Source organism: Pelodiscus sinensis, chromosome 4 (assembly GCF_049634645.1).
Source record: "Pelodiscus sinensis isolate JC-2024 chromosome 4, ASM4963464v1, whole genome shotgun sequence".
NCBI lineage: Eukaryota > Metazoa > Chordata > Testudines > Trionychidae > Pelodiscus > Pelodiscus sinensis.
The window spans coordinates 59375189-59398751 of NC_134714.1; the positions used below are offsets into that span (position 1 = coordinate 59375189).

General features: G+C 40.1%; 1 protein-coding gene across 20 annotated transcripts in view; it reads left to right on the top strand.

The window, feature by feature from the left end:
- RYR3 (ryanodine receptor 3) overlaps positions 1-23563 on the top strand; it is a 527532-nt gene that overhangs the window by 316028 nt on the left and 187941 nt on the right. For 11 of the 20 annotated variants that reach the window (XM_075927048.1, XM_075927050.1, XM_075927054.1 and 8 more), the window contains 4 exons: positions 5657-5930; positions 8153-8267; positions 16418-16547; positions 22151-22254. In XM_075927048.1, coding sequence (XP_075783163.1) covers positions 5657-5930; positions 8153-8267; positions 16418-16547; positions 22151-22254 — 623 coding nt within the window. Of the gene's footprint in view, positions 1-5656; positions 5931-8152; positions 8268-16414; positions 16548-22150; positions 22255-23563 lie in introns of all 20 variants that reach the window. The other 9 variants (XM_025189447.2, XM_075927046.1, XM_075927052.1 and 6 more) reach the window with 1 other exon arrangement.

The window sequence follows — 23563 nt, forward strand, 5'->3', positions numbered from 1 at the left end:
AAATTTAGAAAGAGGTTAATGTTCTATACAAACATTAAGCTGGGCAAATACAGCAAAAATGTGTTCATGATCATTTGTACAAATAAAACCAATTGCTTTATTGGTATTTGGGGATTGTTTTTCTTTTATTGTTTGCAGAAGATTCCAGTAAGTAAGCATTTATTTGCAACAACTTTCATGGAGAATAAAAGTGTTACAAATGCTAATATGGATAAATATTCCCAGGAAACTGAAACATAAAAAGTCCTCTCTCATGGCCATTTTGAAAATCTCTTCTTTATTTTTCACACAACAAATTAGAATGACAGCAGCTCAAAAATAGTTCTCTGAAAAAGAAGTGAATCATCCTTTTTCATAAAGCTGAGGTCATCCATTAAAGATATAGGTGACCAATTGCACAGAATGAGTAGCTAAAATTAATAATGCATATGCTTAATTATTTTTTCCACAGCCTACAATGTGCATTTTTTGTTCAAATGTTTAATAGAATAAATTGGAATGATAAAGAAATCTATAAAAAAAACTGATTGTAGATAATTCACAACAGGAAAAATGGAGTATGTTTATCAAAGACTCTTGGTTGCAAGCAATTTGCTCAGCTTAACAGAAAGAAATAAGTTTGAAATTAAAAAATAGAGTAGCATTACATGGTATCATACATGCCAAAGACTTTATTATTTGTAAATAACTTTAATGTATTTTCAAAATGAATATATCCTTAGAAAATTATCTTTGGTATTCAAGTTGGCTAATCTGAAGAGTTTGAGCTATGAGGCTAGAACAGCCAACTTTCTAATTGCACAGACCCAAACACGCTTGCCCCACCTTATCCCCCCTCTTCTCTAAGGCCCCCTCCCCTTGTGATCCATTCCCCCTCCCTCTGATGCTCATTCTCCCTCAGTTTCACTAGGCTGGAACAGTAAGTTGGGATGCAGGAGGGGGTGACGACTCTAGCTCAAGGTCCTGGCTTTGGGGTGGGGCTTGTGATGAGGGGTTTGGGTTGCTCTGTGCTGGGGTCAAGGAGGTTGGAGTGTGCAGGCTCCAAGAAGGACATTAGGAAGGGCTGGGACAGACAATTGGACAATTGCTGAGGGTAGGTGTGCTCTAGAAGTGTCTTTGGGTACAAGAGGGGGGTTCCAACTTGGGGTAGGGAGTTTGGGCTGTGGCTGGGTGGTGCTTACTTCATGCAGCTTCAGGCAGGTTCTATCAATTTAAAACATAACTGGTGCATAACTGTCTGGATAACCGCTCTCAGAGAGTAGTTATTAACTGTTCTCTATCATGCTGGAAGGGCATAAAAGGTTGGGTTCCACAGGGTTCTGTTTTGGGACCGGTTCTGTTCAATATCTTCATCAATGATTTAGATGATGGCATTGAGAGTACTCTTATTAAGTTTGCAGATGATACCAAGCTGGGGCGGGGGGGGCAGCAAGTGCTTTGGAGAACAGGATCATAATTCAAAACGATTTGGACAAACTAGAGAAATGGCCTGAGGTAAATAGGATGAAGTTTAATAAGGACAAATGCAAAGTACTGAGTTTCACACAAACAGAATGGGAAGTGACTGTCTAGGAAGGAGTACTACAGAAACGGATCCAGGGGTCATAGTGCACCATATGCTAAATATGAGTCAACAGTGTGACACTTTAGCAAAAAAAGAAAACATGATTCTGGGATGCATTAATACAATAAGTCATTCTTCCACTGTACTCTGTGCTGATTAGGCCTCAGTTGGAGTATTGTCCCCTGTTCTAGGCACCACATTTTAAGAAAAATTTGGAAAATCGGGAGAAGGTCCAGAGAAGAGCAACAAAAATTATTAAAGGCCTAGAAAACATGATCTAGGCAGGAAGACTAAAAAAATTGAACTTGTTTAGTTTAGAAAAGAGAAGACTGAGAGAGGACGTGATAGCAGTTTTCAAGTATCTAAAAGGGTGTTACAAGGAGGATGGAGAAAAATTGTTCTCCTTGGCCTCCGATGATAAGAAGCAATGGGTAAGGGAGGTTTAGGTTGGCCATTAGGAAAACCTTCCTAACTGTCTGGGTGGCTAAACACTAGAATAAATTGCCTATAGAGGTTGTAGACTCTCTATCACTGGAGAAATTTAAAAGCAGGTTGGATAGACATCTATCAGAAATTAGCTCAATGGTGCTTGGTCCTGCCATGAAAGCAGAGGACTGGGCTTGATGATCTCTAGAGGTGCCTTACAGTTCTAGTATTCTATGATTCTATGTTTCTAAAACAGATTTATTTCTGAATTCACCAATAATTTATTATCCTCTAATATGCAAATTCTTTATTACCAAGTAGAATAATCTACAAAAGAATAGCCTTACCCAACAATGCTCCCAGTAATTTAGCATCACTAGTAATTTGCATGACCTAGCTTTACAGCACAAAAGTGAAGCAGTTCTGCAAGCTAGTGTACCTTAGGGAGCATCTACATAGCATCGTTATTTCGGAATAACAGCCGTTATTCCAAAAATAATTTGAGTGTCTACAGAGCAAAACCATTATTTCAAAATAAATTTAAAATAATGGACATCTTATTCCAATTTCTGTAAACCTCATTCCACAAGGTATAATACTTTTTTCAAAATTGCTATTTCTAAATAGAAATAGTGTGGATATTCTACTGCTGCTATTTCAAAGTAATTCCTTCTCAGGGCCATTCAAAGTAGTTACTCCCTAGTGCTTCCTGGGGCTCTAAATCGTGGTAGTGTGTCCACATTAGGAGAGCCTGCTTTGACTAATTTTGAGGCTTCTCTGTAATGTGGATGCACTATTTCAAAATAAGCTATTTTCCGAAATAAGGGTGCATCCGTGTAGATGTACCCTAACAGACTGGCACCCATAACACCCAATAATATTAGATATATGAATATAAAATAGTAATGATTAGATTTTATCTTCATTGTTCTTCAAAATGATTTTAATGTAAATTATTAAAATACCTGTCTCTACTGGTACTCTTTTTTTTTAGGAGTTCAGCCAGAATATAACATAAGTATAAATAGCAGTATTTGTGAAGAATTGAAAATCTCATGGAATTTCTCATCTGGTTGAACTAAGATGCTCTGGAATTATTGCAAAGTCTGTGTTACTGAGATTTCCAGTCCAATTATCAGAACAGAGGAACTTACTTGCTATAAGCTTTGCTAATGACTGATCTAGCTACACCTTTTGTCAAATTTCCCAGGTTTAACATGTGTGATTTAATAGCAATGATTTATCTGCACTGAAGGAAAACAGTAGTTAAGAAAATACTACTAATGGTAGTATTACTGCAGTAGTTGTAGCATACAAACCTACATTCTGATAATGTTCTAACATTGAGTTTAGAATCAGAGATTCTACAACCAATGAGTAACAAGGTCTCAAAATGACTTTTGGTTTTCCACCCACTATATGTTGGCAGTGTTCCCAAAGCCATTCAGTAAAATATACAGAATCTGAAAATAGTTGAAGCTTTATAAAAAGGAATGAAATAGAAAAGTTTAACCTTTATGTATAATTAGAAGATTTGCCCAGCATTGCTCATATGTCCTTAACTCAATTCATTTTTGTTTTTTGAAAAATAAAATGAAAATGTACATCCTTCATTTGAATCATTGCTCTGGGGTGGGGGTTGGTATAAGGGGTTCATTATGCAGGCTGCTCTGGGGAGCAAAGACTATCCCAGCCCTTTCTCACTGCAGCAACTTATGGCGAGTTGAGAAGTGCCTCTCTATGGCCACTGCAGCTTGAGTGGGCACAGCCTGGGGAGGAGAGTACCTCTGCTGGCTGGGGCAGGTCCAGGTTCATCTGCCTTTCCCCCACCCTCCAACCAGAGTGACTAATGCAGCAAACTGTGCACTTTCCTCTTGCTCCCTGACAAAGGAGAAGCACCAGCCATGTTCCTGTACGAATGGTGGGGGAAGGTGCTTCAGCCCCTCCCCCCCCCCCAAAGCTCTCCCTAAAGGGCATCTGAAAGGTTGGAGGCTTGGCTCTGGGGCAGTCCCGGAGCCGGGGAGCTAGCTAGCCTCTTTTAATTGCCTGGTGATTCTGTCTCTTTTTTGTATGGTTTTATGAGAGGCAATCCCACTCCAGGCACAACCCATTTTCCTGGCACAATCAAACTCTAACTAAGGATGTTAAAATGCAATTATCTGGTTAATAGCATAGTGGATAGAATTTGTATTGACCACACACTTAGTCAATAAGCACCTCTGCAGAGCTGCAGTGGGGGTAACTCCAGGAGCCAACTCGAGCAGGGACTGAGCAGTCTTGGCTCATGCCAACTCCGGAGCCAGCTGTACTGCGGCTTTGCATTTTAAATGTGTCAGAGCCACTGGGCTTTTACTACATTTAAAATGCATAGGCGTGGCGGATCAGCACTCAGTGCTGAGTTCAGCAGCCCCGTCCACTGTGAACAGAGGCTGATGCTGGAGCAGCCTCTGTTTGCGGCACCAGGGCTGGCAGTGGATAGAGGCTGCTGCCTGAGCAACCCCCTGTCCATAGGAGGGGAGGGGGCAAGCTCCCTGCTGGGACCTCTGCAGACAGAGGCTGCTTCACAGCAGCATTCCCCATACTCCCCTGCTGCCTCTGATAGAGGCCATGCTGGGGAGGGGCAGTTGGCACCCCGGAGACAGTACTGGGGGAAGCCCACTTTTAAGCCGGCTCTCCCCAGCACCCGCTCCTGTCCTCCCTTTGCTGCTCACACCGTGTTCCCTGCAGCACTTCTGCTTTTGAAATGTTCAAGAGCTACTCAGGGCTCTTGCACATTTCAAAAGCAGAAGCACCCACAACGAGAATGTGAGTGAGCGGGGATGTTAGAACATCTCCTTATGATTCCATTGTCAGTTATAAGAGTGTAAATCGGGAGCTTATGCCACTAAAATTATGAAATTAAACTGGTGTGAGGTCAGAATCTGATAATATTCTTCAAATAGAAATCATGTTGTTTCTGTCAAATAATGCAAGGGGCTATATTTCCCCTTCATAAAAGGTTCATTGTCTTATACCTTTCTGAGCAGCCTGAAATATATTAATAATACTTTTAGATTTAAAGAAAAAAATGAATGACCACATGCCTTAAGAGAATGTTTAGAATTGCTAAGGCGAGTATTGACCAACTGTCATTGTTATCTGAAAGTCTTTCAGTGGCTTGTGTGAAATTAGTTAACTTCTAATTTAGCCCCTGGTGAACAGGTGTTCATATTAGAAAAAATTACCATTACAATTAATAGTATTTTGTTAATCTCAGTAGGGAAATGAAGGATAAATTGGCATGGTCTTTAAATGTAACTTGTTACCAGTAAGGATGTTATACTTATTGCTATTCCTGTTATTGTGAGAAGGATACCTGTGGAAATTGCACTGCTGCCCATATTGTATCAATTTGGTGACTTAAGTAAAGAATTTCATTCTTAATTGCTACAAACCTGCCCATTTTCATGAGTGCTATTTTTCTTAAAAGTACTAAAATTCTGAATTAGGAATCTTAATATCACATATTGAGAAACTAGTCTATCTGTACTCTTTTTTTTGGTTTTGAATGCTTCATCAACCGCTGTTAGTCATTTGAGGTTTCAAGCTAAGGACTTTAATGCGTTGCCAGGGTTTCTTTACAATTGCTGTAGTAGTTATTCATGTTTTATGTAATTTGTTTTTCAGCTACTTTGAAGGAGCTTATATCCCAGACTATGGTGCGCTGGGCTCAGGAAGACCAGATCCAAGATCCAGAATTAGTCCGAATTATGTTCAACCTTCTTCGTAGGCAATATGACAGCATCGGTGAGCTACTGCAGGCTCTGAGGAAGGCCTACACTATTAGTGCTGCTTCTGTGCAAGATACAATCAATTTACTAGCAGCACTAGGCCAGATTCGCTCCCTTCTCAGTGTCAGAATGGGAAAAGAAGAGGAATTGCTTATGATTAATGGATTAGGGTACGGAATTAACATCATTTTCTTTTTAAGTTTTGAGTAAGGGTTTGGTAATGAGGCTCAGAGCATTGCATTTCTAGCTCATGGCTCTAATCTGACCCATGTAGTGGTTGAATGTAATTACTGTACTGTTATATGGTTAATTTTTAGCCTATTGAGAAATGAGTTGATATTCTCATACCAATTCCTCAAGGGCATGTGTCCATATCACAAAATCACTACTACCTCATCTGATTTCAGTTAGGATTGCCAGGTGTCCGGTTTTGAACCGGACAGTCCAGTATTTGAGTTTTCTGTTTGGGAAACAAATTGAGAAAACATAAATGAGAAAATATAAAAGTCTGCTATTTTCTAAATAAGATGTAATGTAGATTGTGATGTAATGTCAATTGTGTCTGGTATTTTTGTTGAAACCATCTGGTAGCCCTAATTTCAGTTGATTCCTTGACTGCCAATCTGAATATAGAGGCCAAAACTATGAAGGATATTATAAGGATTGAATTTTATTTTCGTATCAAAAACAGCCCTTTTGGATCATGGAGGTAGTTAATAAAAGTATTAGTGAGGTGTTGTGCTGAAGCTTTTGCTGCTGATGCCCACATTTTACCAGCTTTGTGGATAAGTAACTGTTTTTGTCAATCCAGTACCCTTTATGAATTCTAAATTCATTTATCTTTATTTTATTTTAATATTATTAATTTTAAGTGAAAAGTAATTGCTGAAGAAAGACTTTTGGATATCTTTGTAAAAGACAAGCCTCCTTCAGATATATGGATGAAACCCAAAAATGACTGACTATTTGAATCAGAAGAGTAGGGAGTATAGACAGTGAGAGACCAACCTTGAATATCCACTAATGACATGAATAAATTTCTGCACTACCTGCATTACAAAACCACCTTTGTGAAGTAGTGTATTTTTTTTCCCTTGAAGTAGCCACTTTAGGCATATTTCAGTGTAGCGTGAGCCTATTGCTGCAGTGCTACATGCGTCTGACTTATTCTGCATGCATACAGGTAACATACATTTTAAGTAGGAATGAAATAAGAATAGTTCAGATTTTAAAAATTGCTCAAGTGAATGAAAATACTTTATTCAGGGAAAGAAAGTAAGATGATGGTCCTAGGATTTCTAAATAGTATTTTCCAAGATTCTTCATTAGGCAAGAATTGATACAAGACAAACATGGTGTTTCTTTATCTTGCCAAAGATATGATGTTTTACTTTATCTTCTGGTTAGTTATCTTAATAATATTATTCTGCAAAGAATCTGTACTTTTGATTGCATTTAGCAAGTCAGTATATATAGTACTTAGCTGATTACTATAAGATAGCCCTGATCCTGCACCATTAAAGCCTATAGGATCTTTACCACTGATTTCAGTTAGCCTAGATTGAGCCCTTTGTAAATTGTGTTATGGTAGCCCTTTTAGGAAGAAGGGGATCATGTGTCTACTGCTATTCCTAGTCTTCTGTGTTCTTCTAATGTATTTTCATTTACTGTGTTTACTACAATGTCAGTAATACCTATGTGAAATTTAATCACCTATAGCATCAGAAAAACTATTGTATCCTATATAGAGTCGTGAGACCTAGTAGAAAGGATTGTAGGAAATGTAGGAGAAGGACTCAAAGTAAAAATATCCACTCTTAAGGAAGCTGTAAAAAATGCATTCCAAAAATTTCACTCCTGTAACATCTTCCCTTAAACTACCTCAGAATGTTACAAACTTAATGATGATAAATTTCAGAAATAGCACTGTGAATTAGGAAAGTACTGTCACCTCCATTTTGCAAATGGGGAAATTGAGGAATGCGGCACAAACAAGAATAGAATCACAATTCTTGACTCATGATTATGTGCTTTGACCATTATGCAGTGTTTCCTTTCTTCAAGTAGATCAAAAGTAAAAAATGTTTAAAGCTATGTTTAAAGTTGGAAGTCGCATATTAGATACTTAATATTTCATATCAAGTTAAAGAAAAATGAAAGGAATGATGCCAAATAAAAAATGCTTAATGTTTAAGAAGTGTCAAGCATTTCCACTAATGTGATAAAAACTCTGAATTGAAAATGATTATTTTGTAATGACTCTTGAAATATGGATGTCTTCCATTGAAACAATTTCTATATTTCTGAAATATCTGATGCTTTGATTATTTAAATAAAAATATGAATATTATGAAATGTATTATTGACTTCCCTCCCCCTTCCCCCAATTTAGGGATATAATGAACAACAAGGTGTTTTATCAGCATCCTAACTTAATGAGAATCCTTGGTATGCATGAGACAGTGATGGAAGTGATGGTAAATGTGCTTGGAGGAGATAAATCTCAGGTAATTTCTCAAGAATTTTATCATTTTTAACTCTTGGATGTCCACAAAACCTATAAAGATGTGTAATAGGAAGCAATAGCAGGGAAAGAAGGAAGTTGATTATGCATACCTGTACTGTTTAGTTAAGTGGGATGACATTCGGTATGAATTAATGTTAAGAATTGAAAGGGATTCCTTGTGATAATATAATAAATCTGATTAACATTATAGAAGATGATCTGTTAGGTTTCATATGAAAAATTATAAAGTGCAAACCTCTTTTCATATAGTTCCATCTTTAGGAATAATGCATTTGGAGTGCTTCAAAGAGGTTTCTAACTATATAAAGCTAATTTTTATATATATGTATATAACTGAATAGTTATAGTAAGTACCCCCACACAGAGTAAAGCATAAAACACATACAACTGGTGAAAGGTTGCCTTGCCAATACTGAAAGCAGCTACATGATGGGGATAACTAAAACAGTCTTAATTTTGAATTTCCAAATTCTATATCTTTGTAGTGTTGTGTCTCTCCATAATCTTATTTTAATGCAGTGTTTTCTTGTGGTGTTTTTTGTTTTGTTTTGTTTTGTTTCGTTTTTTTGTGGTAGCAAATATTTCAAGTATATGATGTATATGTAGAAGTATATAAGCAATGTGGCCTATTGAACAGAGCATTGGACAGGGACTCAGAAGACCTGTATTCTATTTCCAGCTCAGCAGCTAGCCTACTGGGTGATCTCAAGCAAGGCACTTGCCCTTAATTTTAATACCTTAATTTTCCGATCTGCGAAATGCAAAGACATAAGAGAGGACATAAATTAGAGGAGTCGAGAGAGGACATAAATTAGAATGGTCTCCTTTTCCGCTCACATATTAATCTTCAAGTACTTTTAACTATTAGACATATCTGTTGTGAAAAGTGTGCACTTCTGGTATAAATACTCAAATTTTTCTAAGCTTTTTAGGCATTTTTTCCTGCAAATGTTCTTGCAAATAAGAACTAGCTGCCTACATGTATGCAAAGAATCACAGAATCATAGAATAACAGAACTGTAAGGAACCTCAAGAGATCATCAAATCCAGTTGCCTACACTCATGGCAAGACTAAGCACCATCAGACCATCCCTGACAGGGGTGACATCATAGAATCATATAACATTAGAACTTGAAGGGACCTCGAGAGGGCATCGAGTCCAGTACCCTCCCCTCACGGCAGGACCCAGTACCGTCTAGATCATCCCTGATGTCTATCTAACCTGCTCTTAAATATCTCCAGAAATGGAGATTCCACAACCTCCCTAGGCAACTTATTCCAGTGTTTAGCCACCCTGATAGTTAGGAATTTTTTCCTAATGTCCAACCTAAACCTCCCTTGCTGAAGTTTAATCCCATTGCTTCTTGTCCTATGTTCAGAGGCCAAGGAGAATAATTTTTCTCCCTCCTCCTTGTGACACCCTTTTAGAAACCTGAAGACCGCTCAGGCTTCTCCTTTCCAAACTAAACAAGCCCAATTCTTTCAATCTTCCTTCCTTCAGTTCTCTAGACCTTTAATCATTTTGTTGTTCTTCTCTGCACCTTCTCCAATTTCTCCACATCTTTCTTGAAATGTGCTGCCCAGAACTGGACACAATACTCCAATTGAGGCCTAATCAGCACTGAGTAGAGTGGAATACTGACTTCTTGTGTCTTGCTTACAATATTCCTGTTAATGCATCCCAGAATGGTATTTGCTTTTTTTGCTACAGTGTCACACTATTGGCTCGTATTTAGCTTGTTGTCCACTATGACCCCTCGATCCCTTTCTGCAATACTCCTTCCTAGACAGTCGCTTCCCATTCTGTATGTGTGAAACTGATTGTTCCTTCTTAAATGGAGTAGTATGCATCATCTAATCTTGTCTTAGAATCTGCAATGATGACCTCACATTTGCTTTTTATTGGAAAGACAGCACCTCCAATAGCACAAAGTCCTCTAGCGCAGTATTGAGGCACTGAATAATTGAATTAGGAAAGAAGAAGAATAGAGAGAGAGAGTGTTGTGGCCCTTTTTAATAAGATCATCAATCCAGAGATTTATTGCAGTGGTTCTCAGTCTTTCCAAACTCCTGTATCTCTTTTAGGACTCTGATTTGTCTTGAGTACTCCATGTTTCATTTCACTTAAAAACTACTTGGTCACAAAATTGGACAAAAATGTCACAAAAAGTAAAAAATGTCAGAGCACACTGTTAATGAAAAATTGCTGACATTCTCATTTATATCATATAATTATAAAATAAATCAATTGGCATATAAATATTTTACTTACATTTTAATGTGCTACTTAAGCCTATTTTTCACTTGTGAGCCTTGTCTGAAGCCTGAGCCCCAGACAGTGAGACTGAAGCATGTAACTTAACTTCATGAGGCTCCCTATGGTAGGGGGCCCTGGGCAGTTGCCTTACTTGCCACCTCTGAATGCTAACTCTTCACTGGCGATTCTCCTAATTCCATCCTATGACCCCACTGGGAGTGACAGCCCTCAGGTTGAGAAACAATGAGCTTGATACTCTTTGTAAGGCCTCTATGTACCTCTGGTTGAAAATCACTAATTTATTATATTTGTGCATCAAACTACAGTGATAGTCCAATTATAATTTCAGTATTTTGCTTAGCAGGTAGTCTGTCTCTGCAAGAAACATAAAATGATGTATGTCGCTGTATAGAACACATAATACAAATAATTAAAAGATATTAAAAATTGAGGGAAAACAAAATGTTTGCTGGCAGTTATTAGAAGGTGATCTAGTCAGATCAAAGACTTCACAGGAAAGTTGAAGGCTTGACTTACAATGATGTCCTCCACAATTTTTAATCAAAACAGTGAGAACTTTAATTAAACTAATTATTTTTGTTTTACCTTCTCATGAAAACAAAAGAGAAAGGGAAAAAAGGGAAAATGTAAGTCCCAGGAGAGCAAGAACTGTCATTCTTAACTGTGGAAAAAATTAAAATAGTGAGAAATATAATCCCTACATATTTGAAAAAGCAAAGGATAATATAAAAAAATCATTCCTAATTGATTAAGGAGCCTCAGAGGGAGGGAATATATCACAGATAAGGACTATCAAGTATTATAGAAGACAAGGTGGGTGAGGTAATATCTTTTATTGGACCACTTTGTTTCTCTCACCAACAGTAAAAATAAAAGATAAAAGATATTACCAATAAAAGATATTACCTCACTCACCTTGCCTCCCTAATATCTTAGGACCAGCACAGCTACAACTACAGGGCATACACATGTATTGTGAGAGTCATGCTTTACTAGTTTTGAGCAAAATGTGCTACTTTAATAAATAAAAAGTCTCAGACCACTGTTAACACATTGGCTTTATTGTCAGTATTAACAAATTCAGAGGGAGGCTTTGGGAGTTAAGCCATGAATTTTGTTAGATAGTGCAGTACATTGGCTTGTATCTGATCTTTTCTGGACTCAGCGTTTGCCAAAATGCCGCTTGTTTTTTGATACCATTGCTAGTAAATGAGAGAGATACAATTTTGAATAACAACCAGTCAGCTTTGTCACTTCTGTATGTCAAGTAGTTGCGCAGTTATCCTGCCCCTTTATCCTAGTTAATTGTGTAAGTATATCTACACTGCCTCTAATGGAAAGTGCATTTGACATTTCAAAACCCTCCTTATAATATCTGAGACACAGAAGCAGAAATATGACCATCTTCCCCTCTCCCCCCCAGTCCATCTCTATCACAAAGCTCATTTTACCCATTTTGGAATCCAACCCAAATGGTGATGCCTGTGAAAAGGGCATATTTTCTGATTTTATAGGTATATGTTATATAAACACAGGACCTGGTTCTTTTTTTCATGGGGTTTTTTTTTTTTTTTTTTTTTTTTTTGCATAACTGAGAGGAGACTCAAAGTCTAGAAATGCTCAAAAAGGTACATGTTAATGGATTCCAGTGTTCATTTATTGCACAATATACTGTATTCAAGACAATGGGGTAGATCTGCACTTGGAATTAATTATCATGGCTCCCTCTATGGAACTATGACCATTTACAGAACTGTGTGTGGGGTTTTTTAAGTGTTGTAAATGTTGGCACCAAATAATATACCATAGACATAACTTTAGGAGACTGACTGATCAGTGTGGTATTTTGCTGCCTGCCAATTGAAAAATATATCTGTTTGCTTAGATGTCTAAGATCAGTGTATTAAGCTGACAGATTGAAAGAAACTAATGATTTCTGGTATTGACCAGACTTGCCCTGTACGTTGGATGTAGCTGAGTCATACTGTTCATGTTTTTAATACCAGATAAAACTGTATTAGTGCTTCAGAGTTTTAAGCTTAATAATTACTGTGTGTGCATAATAAACCTGAGATTTTCATGTGGCTTTCATCCATAATGATTTTTTAACTTATTCTTTAAAACACACCTGATGCCAATGGGAAAATGTCATTAGGGACAAATGTTTCCATTTTGCTTTCCTCAGAAAATATTTTGACCATTTTTAAAATGATGTTATTTTATTTTTAATAACGAAGTAATAGTTCCTCACCTACAGAACTATTTTCCCTTTTCACAGATGCAAGCTCCCAGTATATTAAATGTCATCATGAACAATTTATGCACACTCATATATACATACACACAAACATAGTCATTACTTCATAAGTAGTAGGGATTTTTTCACAGTTCTGTCATCTGATGACATCTGTCGTCTTTCTTGTGGCAAAGATGCATCACCATTTTTTTAGGAATATGCATGTTGGATATTAATCACCCCTGAATTTTCTAGTTCCAGTACTTACAATCAGTACCATGTTCTCTATTAAGCTGTTATTACTTTTTAGTATTATGTTTACCTAAACTATGAATAATAGATGACATTGAAGAAGCACTGCTGCCTACAGAAATATTAGCAGCAGTGTTGTTATTTTGTCATGAGTGAATGCAACCAAAACAAATAATATAAAAGTTAAACTACTTACATATAATATTGTGCCCTGAAGTGATGCAGACCACCAACTGAGAGTGCCCTGCTGATAGTTCTTAAAAGTTCAGCTAATATGAATTATTCTATTCTATTCTAATTTAGGAGTTTAACTGGAATATTAATTTCAAAGTATTGCAGTGAGTCCTTAAAAGTTTTCATTTTGTGGCTTATAAAACTTGAAACTGTTTGCTATGAAATATATTTAAGAAACCATGTTTGTGCTAATTTGTGATTTGAAAGTTGTATTGTTTTCTTACTAACTCCACATAGTGGAAGATGCCCAATAACAGTTTTGCAAAGATAGAATTAATCCCAGTTTTCTAGAGAAAGTCCAATTTGTTTGACAGTAGTCTGCTTACATACCCTTGTTGATTGAATAGGAGAACTTATTCTTCATTTCTCCTCTATTTAAAAGCAAGAAAATCTTGTGTTGCTGGTGCAGAATGGCTGCTGTTTTGCATCTTGGCAGTGGCTGCATAACTGAAATACTTGAATGAGCATTGGACACATAATTGTGTGGAAGAACATTATTAAAGTTTCAAAGTCAAATACTCAAAAGTCAGGAAATACCAGAATTAAGGTTTCCCGTGCAACTTGAATATGTCCCTCTTTTGTATAAACATTATAATACAGCTGTAAATTACTTGATCACATATTATTTTTTCCACTGAACCAATGCCTCAGTTAGTGCACTGAGAAGACCTGCTCTGGAGATAAATCAGGGTTGCATAATAATGAAAACTATCTGCAACATACCTTCTTCATTTGTGTAGTCCTACAGTCAGAGGACTGTAGGAAGGGAAAAGATGGTCTTTATTGTTAAGGCAGCTGAATGCTGTCCTGGAGAATTGAATTATCTCCCTGCCTCTCCCACAGAGCTGCTATGTGTTGCTAGTCATGCCACGTAAAACTTGTCTCAGATGTGTTGCTAGTCATGCCACTAAGCAACATTATTTTGAAATAACTGCCGGCTGTGTAGACACGGACTAAGTTATTTCAAAATAATGTTGAAATAGTGTCAAGCTGGAGGGCGACTTACTATGACTCCTGTAACCCTCATTGTATGAGGAATAAGGGAAGTTGGAGAAAAAGTGCTTTATTTTGAAATAAGTTCTGTGTAGATGCTCCCAATTTCGAAATAAGCTATGCAATGGACAGAGCTCAGTTTGCTTAGCATATTCTGAGTTAAGTCTTGCTGTGTAGATGCACCCTAAGTGTGTGTTTATTTTCTTGGTGCGTGATTTGAGACCCTGAGATCTAATTTGCAGAAGTTGAACCTAATAAGCAGGTGATACTATCCCCATCAACCTCTTCCCCACTATATATTGCTTTTCCCCAGTCTAGGTAGGAGACAGAAGCCCTAAGACCCTGACTCAGGAAGGAGTAAGCACTTTTGGGGGAGTAGTGGCAGCAGAGTAAGCCAGGAGAATAGGAAACTGGATTCAGGGCAAGAACCCCCAGGAAGCTATGTATAGAGCTCTAATCTTTCACTGGGGGCCCCCTCACATCCTTCCAATTACCCCTCCCTAACCCCCCTTCCTGCTGTACAATAACATTCATTACAACAAAGCCTCTTTATTGAACAAAACTGGAGTGGGGGGGGGGGATGAAACTGAAGTGAGACTGGGGAAAGAAGGTGGGAGAGGGGAGGGGGAAACCTGGGAGGAGGGAGCTGGGAGGGGGAGGCAAGGAGAGGAAGGGGGAGGAGAAGCTCAGGGTTGGGGGTCTCACCGACCCAACTGTCTCCCAGCACTGTGGGTGCGGGGGCCTCGGCATCCCTGGCTGTGTGGGGAGGGTGGGGAGGAAGAAGGAGGAGGGGGAGAAGAAGTGGGAGGAGGAGCAGTAGCTGGGGAGGCAGCAGGGGCTGGGGCAGCAGGAGGCAGCAATGACCACCTGGGGGACATGGACTGTACTGTCCCCCAGGATGCGGTCCATAGCATCAAAATAGGGGCAGGAGTCTGGGTCTGCCCTGGTTGGGAGCTGCCCCCTGTGGCCCTGGCATACATCTACTGCAGCTCCTTTATTTTCATGCAAACCTGCTCCTGGGTTCACATGTGGCCTTTGGTGGCCAGGCTGGCAGCCATCCATCTGTAGATGGTTGTGTTCCTCTGTTTAGTGCAGAGATTGTGGACATTGGAGGCATCCCTCCAAACCTAAATTAGGTCCCTGATCTCCGCACTGTACCAGGCAGGTGTCCGCCTTTTCCAGCCCATGGCTGGCTCCTGGGAGCTGGCAGAATGGTCCTGGGGAGCGTTGGAGGGCTGGCTCACTCTGGCTGCCTGACTTACGCTGGGGCCTCTGGGTCAGGTGCAACGACTGCTGACTCTGGGCTGGCAGGCTTGGAGCTGACACAGGCACTATGACCAGAGTCTGTTCATTTAAGGGCTCCTGGGAGATGGGGAGGGAGAGGAGTTTTCTTGGTTGTGCCCAGAGTGGTCAGCAGGACACCTTGGGAAGGGCTGGAGGCCCCCTATTTCGAAATAAGCATCTACACAACGCTTATTTCGAAATAGCAATTTTGAAATTGGTGCTATTCCCTGTGGAATGAGATTTACCAATTTTGAAATAAGCTCTCCGTTATTTCGATTTAATTTTGAAATAGCGGTTTGGCTGTGTAGATGCTGGTAAAGTTATTTCAAAATAACGGCTGTTATTTCGAAATAACTTTGCTATGTAGACATACTCTCCCAGACAGAGAACATTTAAAATACAAGTATAGAGCCCATATTCATAACTTTATATACAAAAATCATACAAGTACGTGAGCATCATACATATAATCAGCAGAGCGTATGTTTTCATTTGATACCTCGCATGGCCCACTTGACACCAAATTTGGCACAAACACAAACTGGTGGGTGCAACAGTGATCTGCATGCTCACTTTAAAATCCAATAACGTGACACCCATATAGCCCTTTGCAATTTCCTCATGCTCTACAGAATGATTTATAACATCATTTTAGGATTGGTGTTAAAATGAACCTAAGAGGAAGGTGCAAGGAATTTTTATTTTCACACTGATATTAAGGCATGTATATCAGGGCCACTGACTACTTTGGTACTATTGTCATAATAGCTTATTAGGAATTCATAATGGAGAATCTGTGAAGCATTGGTAATCAACGTATTTCATTGTTTTGTCAATTTTCTTCTTTAGCAGATTGCCTTTCCTAAGATGGTGGCAAGCTGTTGTCGGTTCCTGTGCTACTTCTGTCGAATCAGCCGCCAAAACCAAAAGGCCATGTTTGAGCATCTAAGTTACTTGCTGGAAAACAGCAGTGTTGGGCTCGGTATGTCATATAACTTTAACTGATTAAACCAATTTCAAGGGATATTGCAGAATCTCAAGACTGTTGTGTGACTTGTTCATCAAGCTGAGGCATAGTATTGTGAGGACCTCTTTGAAGTTTACATACAATTATTGGATTAATGTTAATGGAAAACACAATTATTTGGGTGCTTGTTCACATCAATTTCAATGAAGGTGTGTGTGCATTATGTGCACGGTCATCAGAAACTTTCTCCTAGCAGCCTTGATAGGATCAGCCAGAGAGAACCCTGGAGGGGTGCAGGTATGTGGTGCTATATATGACCCTGCTGATGTGCACCTCCCTCAGTTCCTTCTTACCATCCATGATGCTGTTGGAATATTGCTCACTTACTCTGTGAGTACACCATTCCCAAGATTAGTTCACATTCATTGTTCATAAGCTTCAGAGGGATAGCCGAGATAATCTGTAACAGGAAAAACTTAAAAAACAACAAATAGTCTAGTAGCACCTTAAAGAGCAACAAAACATATGCATGGTATCATGAGCTTTCATGGGTGCCACCCACTTTGTCATCTGAAGAAGTGGGTTGCGCCCATGAAAGCCCATGATACCATCTACATGATTTGTTAGTTTTTAAAGTGCTACGAGACTATATGTTGTTTTTTAAATTTTTCATTGTTCATAGTTTGTTATTCTCACTTTAGTGTTAATTGTTACCGTTAAGTAGTTGAGGTGGTAGATACTGCCTGCCTTGGGCAGTGTGTTATGCCACAAGCCCCAGGCTTCAAGCTTGCAGATCTTACCATAAGCCTATGCCAAAGATTGACTGCCCACGACTTCCGTCTACATTGCCTGGGGGAAGCACACCAAACAGACTGGTGTAAGATCTACATATCTTTCAAGCCTTGCATGAAACAGGAGAAGGCCTTTCATTTGTGACAATTCCTGACGGAAGAGGCTTTTAGGACAATGACATGGGATCAAACGGAGCCACAGTTCATCAGTGCGAAGTGTCCTGCCTCACCAACTGTCTACTGAGAGGTTGCTCCAAAGAACAGATGGAGGCACATGTTTGCCTGGTGAAGGACACTTTCTAGAAATGAGGCATACTTCTCATCTCCACCCAAAGAATAGAATTCATTGGGGTCATGCTAGACTCCATGACAACCAGAGCTTCCCTGCCAGACTCCAAGTTCCAGGCCATGTACCATCTCATTCAGTCGCTGCACGAGTGCCCCACAACCGTGGCCAGTAGCTGCCTGAGTTTAAACATGGCAGCATGTGTTTATGCGCAGACCACTCCACGTATGGCTCGCTTCAGTATATCACCCAGGTCAAGACAGCCTGGATCAGATACTTACCATTCCACCAAGTGTCCTCCAGACCCTGCTGTGGTGGGTGAACTCTCAAGTGGTATGTGCGGCGGAGTCTTTCGGGTCCCCCCAGCCAGAGATGATGCTAGTCACAGATGTCATATCTGGGTTGGGGAGTGCACCTGGGGGACATGCGGACCCAGGTCAGGTGGTCAGGCTACAAGAGGCTCTTCGACATCATTGTCAAGGAGCTCAGAGCAGTTTGTGTGGCCTGTCAGATCTTTTATGCCACTGTGAAACAACACAGTTTGACAGTTCAGACAGACAATACCATCGCCTTGTTTCATATCAAGAAGCAAGGTCGTGGAAGATCTTCTTTCTTGTTCCACGTGGCTCTCCTCCTATGGGAGTTTTGTATAGCCCATGCACCTCAAGGCTTCTCATCTCCCAGGGGTCAGGAATGTGGCAGCAGACTGCCTAAGAAGGTCCATCTTCACTCTCAAATGGTCAATGATAGATAATATTCTCCTCTCCATCTTCCATTGCTGGAGAACTCCCCAGATTGATCTGTTTGCAACAGATTCCAACAAGAAATGCCATCTCTTCTGCTCACCCAGGGGCCTCAGTCCATGTTCTCTGGCAGGTGCATTTATGTTCCCATGGACAGAGCAGCTGTTGTACACCTTCCCTTCCTTTCCCCTGCTTCATTCACAAAGTAATCCTCAAAATCCACAGGGAAGTGGCCCAGGTAATCCTACTGGTGCTGGCACACCACACTGCTGAGGATGTCAGTGGAAACACACATAGAGCTCCTTTTTTACCCAGATCTGATATCCCAGGACAGCCATTGCATGAGGCACCCAGACCTTCCATCCCTACACCTAATGGCATGGAAGTTCTGTGCTTGAGTTCTACAAAGCTCCAGTGTTCCCTTCAAGGCCAACGGATTTAGTTAGGCAGTAGGAAACTGTCCACTAGAGCCACTTACAGGCTAAGTGGAAAAAGTTTTCATGCAGGTGCACTGATCACCAGTTCTCCCTGATCCAGGTCTCTATCCCTTTCATCCATGACTATCTGCTCCTTTGGAATCCAGGGTGGAATGCTGAAACAGCCACAAGATTAACCTTTCTTTGGTTAGGGTTAATCTTGTGGCTGCTTCAGCATTCCACCCTCGATGGAGTGTTTCCTCCCTGGGCTAGATAGATCCTTCCCTCAGGAGAAACAGCCACTGCCTGTGTGGGACCTGAACTTAGTCCTCTGTAAGTAGATGTACCCACCTTTTGAGCCATTGGCTTCTTGCTTGCTCCTTTAACTTTCCTGGAGGGTAGCCTTTTTGGTGGCAATTACATCCACCAGGAGGTTCTTGGAGCTGACATCGCTCACCTCTTAGCCATCCTGTACAGTCTTCCACCAGGACAAGGTGCAACTCAGGCCCCACCTGACTTTCCTTCCTAAAGTGGTGTCATAGTTTCATTTAGGCCAGTATATCTTCCTCCTTGTATTGTATCCTAAGCAACATACCAGTATGTGGCAACAGCTGTTGCACTTGCTAGATATCCATCGAATGCTCATTTTATACAGAGTGCACAAAACCTTTTAGGAAGTCATCACAAATTTTTGTTGCTTTCACTTTCCTTCCAATGCATCTGTAAGTGTGTCTGTAAGTGCTATGAGTTAGTGGGGGTCCCTACCCCTGCAATTACCACATATTTCATGAGGGTAGTTGTCTCTTCAACAGCCCTCTTAGCCCAAATTCTGATCCAGGACATTTGCAGTAGAGCGACCTGGTCTTCAATCCACACATTCAATCCATTAAGTCACTGACCACAGCAAGCCTGAAATGATGCCACTGTAGGCAGAGCATTCCTACAATCAGTGACTAATGGACTCCAAACTCACCTCCTGGGGTTCAGCTTGGAAGTCACTGTCATTGGAATTGACACGAACAAACACTTGACAAAGAAAAACAGTTACTAATCTTTTCTAACTGTTCTTCAAGATGTGTTGTTCAGGTCTATTCCAATATCTACCTTCCTTCCCCTTTGTTAGAGTAGCCAGTAAGTAGGAATCAAGGTAGAGGCAGCTCAGCAGGGTCATAGCTAGCACCATATCCTGGCACCCCACCCAAGGGCTCCATGGCTGACCTTCAGAGGCTGCTAGGAAAAAGTTTCTGATGATTTAGCACATAACACACAAACACCTTCATTGGAATTGATGTGAATACACATCTCGAAGAACAATAGTTACAAAAGGTTATTCAAGTCTATCGTTAGACTTATGTGAATTGGATTACAAACAGAAGAATCTAAATCTGTGTTATTTAACTGTAATGAAAGAGTTAAGAACAAAACCATTTTAATTGATGCCTCTTACCTTTGATACAATTATTTCTGGCAAGTAAAGATTTAATTTAACACTTATAATAATGCTAATGTCTTAGACATGTCATAGCCAACTAAATGAATGGTTCAGAAGATCAGAAGATGTGTATGTGAATGTGTACATATATCATATGTATTGTATGCATGTATATAAATAATATGATGGGGAAAAGCCAGATAGCTACCAGATTTTAATAAAAAACAGATATATTAGACCTAGGCTCAACAAATCCCTGCTGTCATGCCAACCAAATGGCAGTTACTTCAGTTTAATTAAAACACCTGGGGTCAATTAAGAACTCATTTGAAGCAGATTATTTAACACAGTTGGAGGCTATTTAGAAGCTGCAAGAACCAGTTGGACAGTTAGGCTTGGTTGGGACACCTAAAGCCAATCAAGGACTGGCTGGAACTGGTTAAAAGCCTCTCTCTAGTCACTTTAGTGGTATGACAAATGGTGGGAGGAGCTTACACTGCTGGAGAGTGGGAACTATAGAGACACTATCAGGTAGCAGTAGGGAGCCCTGCAGGTATAGAGGAAAGGGGCAGGGAGATACTTGACTGGGAATCAGCCCCTTCAGGCCTCCAAAGTAAACTCCTACTAGAGAAGGGGGAACTGAAATAATAAATTAGTTTGTTGCCTCCATGTCTGAAGAGGCCACTGGAGACTAAGAAGCTACATCTACACTGCAGGGTTCTTGTGCAAGAGCTGTTTTGCACAAGAGTTCTTGCGCTAAAGCTCTTGCACAAGAGCGCGTCCACACTGCCATGTGCTTTTGTGCAAGAGTGTCCATGACAGTGTGGATGCTCTCTTGCGCAAGAAAGCTCTGTTGGCCATTTTAGCCGTAAGGGTTTCATGCACAAGAAACCCCGTTGCCCTTCCACACTTCCTTCTTGTGCAAGAGCTCTTGCTCAAGAGGGCTTATTCCTCCTGGGGAAAGGAATAACTCTTACCCAAGAAGCCCTCTTTTCTGATGCTTTACAGTAAATTTACTTGCACAAGAACACATGTGTAGTGTAGACGCTCCGCAAGTTTTTGCTCAAGAATGGACGTTCTTGCACAAAAAGCCTGCAGTGTAGATGTAGCCAGAGAGTTTTCCCTCTCTTTGCCCTCTGCTATGCCAGTGATAAGAGTGGCTAAATCAGACTACAGCTTGCTCTGGAAGAAAAGGGGTTAGACTGAGCTGTACTGAGCTATTGAGGTGAGCATTGAGACCAGGTGTTGCTGTTTTCCCCAGATGAGAGAAAATACTCAACCTACTGCTACCCAGATGCACAGGACCCACTGTGTGAAATTAGGAGTGTACTTTCTCATGCTCTCTCAATTTTTAAATAATATGTAAATTAAAAATTTACTAATGCAAAGATCCTTCCCTGTACTGCAACCATATGACTTCAAGTTTCATGTTCTACCATCAATGTCTGGAAGTGTGCAGTTTTTTAATTTTAGTATGCTTTAGAATTGTATTGCTCAAGGAAAAAATGACTAAATTATTCTTTCCAATACAAGAATAAAACAAAGAAATAGTAGGTTATAGTAAGATAGGAAAAAGAATGTTCCAGCCACATGACCTACGCTGCATGTCCCCTATTGAGGACTTCCAACATCTATTAAATTTCTCTAATTTCACTTCTGTTGTTTTTATGAGTTATTGTTCTGGGATGCGTTGGCTCGGTCTTTAAAACAGTAAAGCAGTGCATATAGGCCCTGAATCAGCACAGAACTTAAGTATGTACTTAAGTCCTTCCCAAGTCAGTCATGCACTTATGCTTTGCTTTGTTGAATCACAACCATAAAGCATACTGTATAATATGAATATTTGAGTCTGGCCTAGATTACAGTGTAACTGCTGCCCTCTGCTGCACAACTTTCATTAGTGCAAACTAAATAATTTCAATTACTATATATTACCATATTTTTCTCCAGCTTCTCCTTCCATGAGGGGTTCCACTCCACTAGATGTTGCAGCTGCCTCTGTAATGGACAATAATGAGCTTGCACTCGCTTTGGAAGAGCCAGATCTGGAAAAGGTAAGAGCTTACTATTAGCTTTGTTTTGTTTTGTTTTGCTATGTTCTTTCTGTCTCCTTCTAGTCATCTCAGGCCATAATAAAGTTGTAGTTTTGCAGTGAAGGGTTATTAATTAGATTATGCATTAACAACCACTTTCTCATCTTATTGTAATGTAAGGCAGAGGTCCAGTCTTCCTTTCTCTCTTATTTATAGTTGATAAAGAGCAGCATGATATAAAGCACAGACTAACTACTTCAATTCTTTGTTGTTTTTATAGCAATGCTATATATTCAGTTATTAAGGATAGGATAAAATAAAAGATGTTTTAATAATAGGTACTATTTTAAATAGGCATGAATGGATGAACTGGATTTGCCTAATTTGAAATCCACTTGAATATTAGAATTCTAAAAATTTAAAACATATTTTTGTGCTCCAAAAAAGCTGCCTTGGAATTTTGAATGTATACTAATATGAGAAGTATGGGGAATAAGCAGGAAGAATTCATTATTCTAGTAATTAAACAGAAGTATGTCATAGTTGGCATCACAGAGATTTGGGATAATATGCATGATGGGACTGTTGGGATAGAAGGGTACAGCTTTCTCAAGAAGGATAGGCAGGAAAAAAGGGAGGTATTGCCATGTATATTAAATGTGTATGCACTTAGACTGAGGTTAAGTTGGAAATAGGAGACAGACTTGTTCAGTCTCTAGGTGAGGAAAAAAAGCGGAAAAAACAAGAGTGATGTCATGGAAGGGGTCTACTATAGGCCACCTGTCACAGGGCAAACACTCATCCCTATGGTGCCTTCAGTTGGGTACTTGGGGAATCAGCTGACTGGTGCCCTAGCCTCCATTGCAGGTCTTCTACAGGTTCAGTCCTTTCTGCCCTTTCTTCCTAGTATTTCCCAAGGTCAGTGCCCCTGCACTCAGAGGTCCTCCCCTCCCAGGGAACCCTCAAGTCCACTATACAGACCTTGCCTCAGTGACCCACTGCCATTCATCATCTAACCCCTTGCCTTCAGCACAAACTGCAATTGGCCACTCATCATAGGCAAAGGAGTGTGGATCTGCTGCCTACTTCTATCCTGGCTATCTGCCTGCAGCCCTAGTACCCTCAGGCCTTGCTTCAGGCCCCACAGCTTGGAGTGAAGTCAGGCCAGAGCTCCCCTGCTCTGTCTCAGGAAGCCTCCAGCTTCCCCGGCAACCTGGTCCTTCTTGCTCCCCAGCTAGAGCAAGAGTGTCTCTCCTCCACCCCAGAAGCCCTTATTTATACAGCCTCAGCTGGGCCCTAATTGGCTGTATCTGCCTCAGCTGCGGATTCC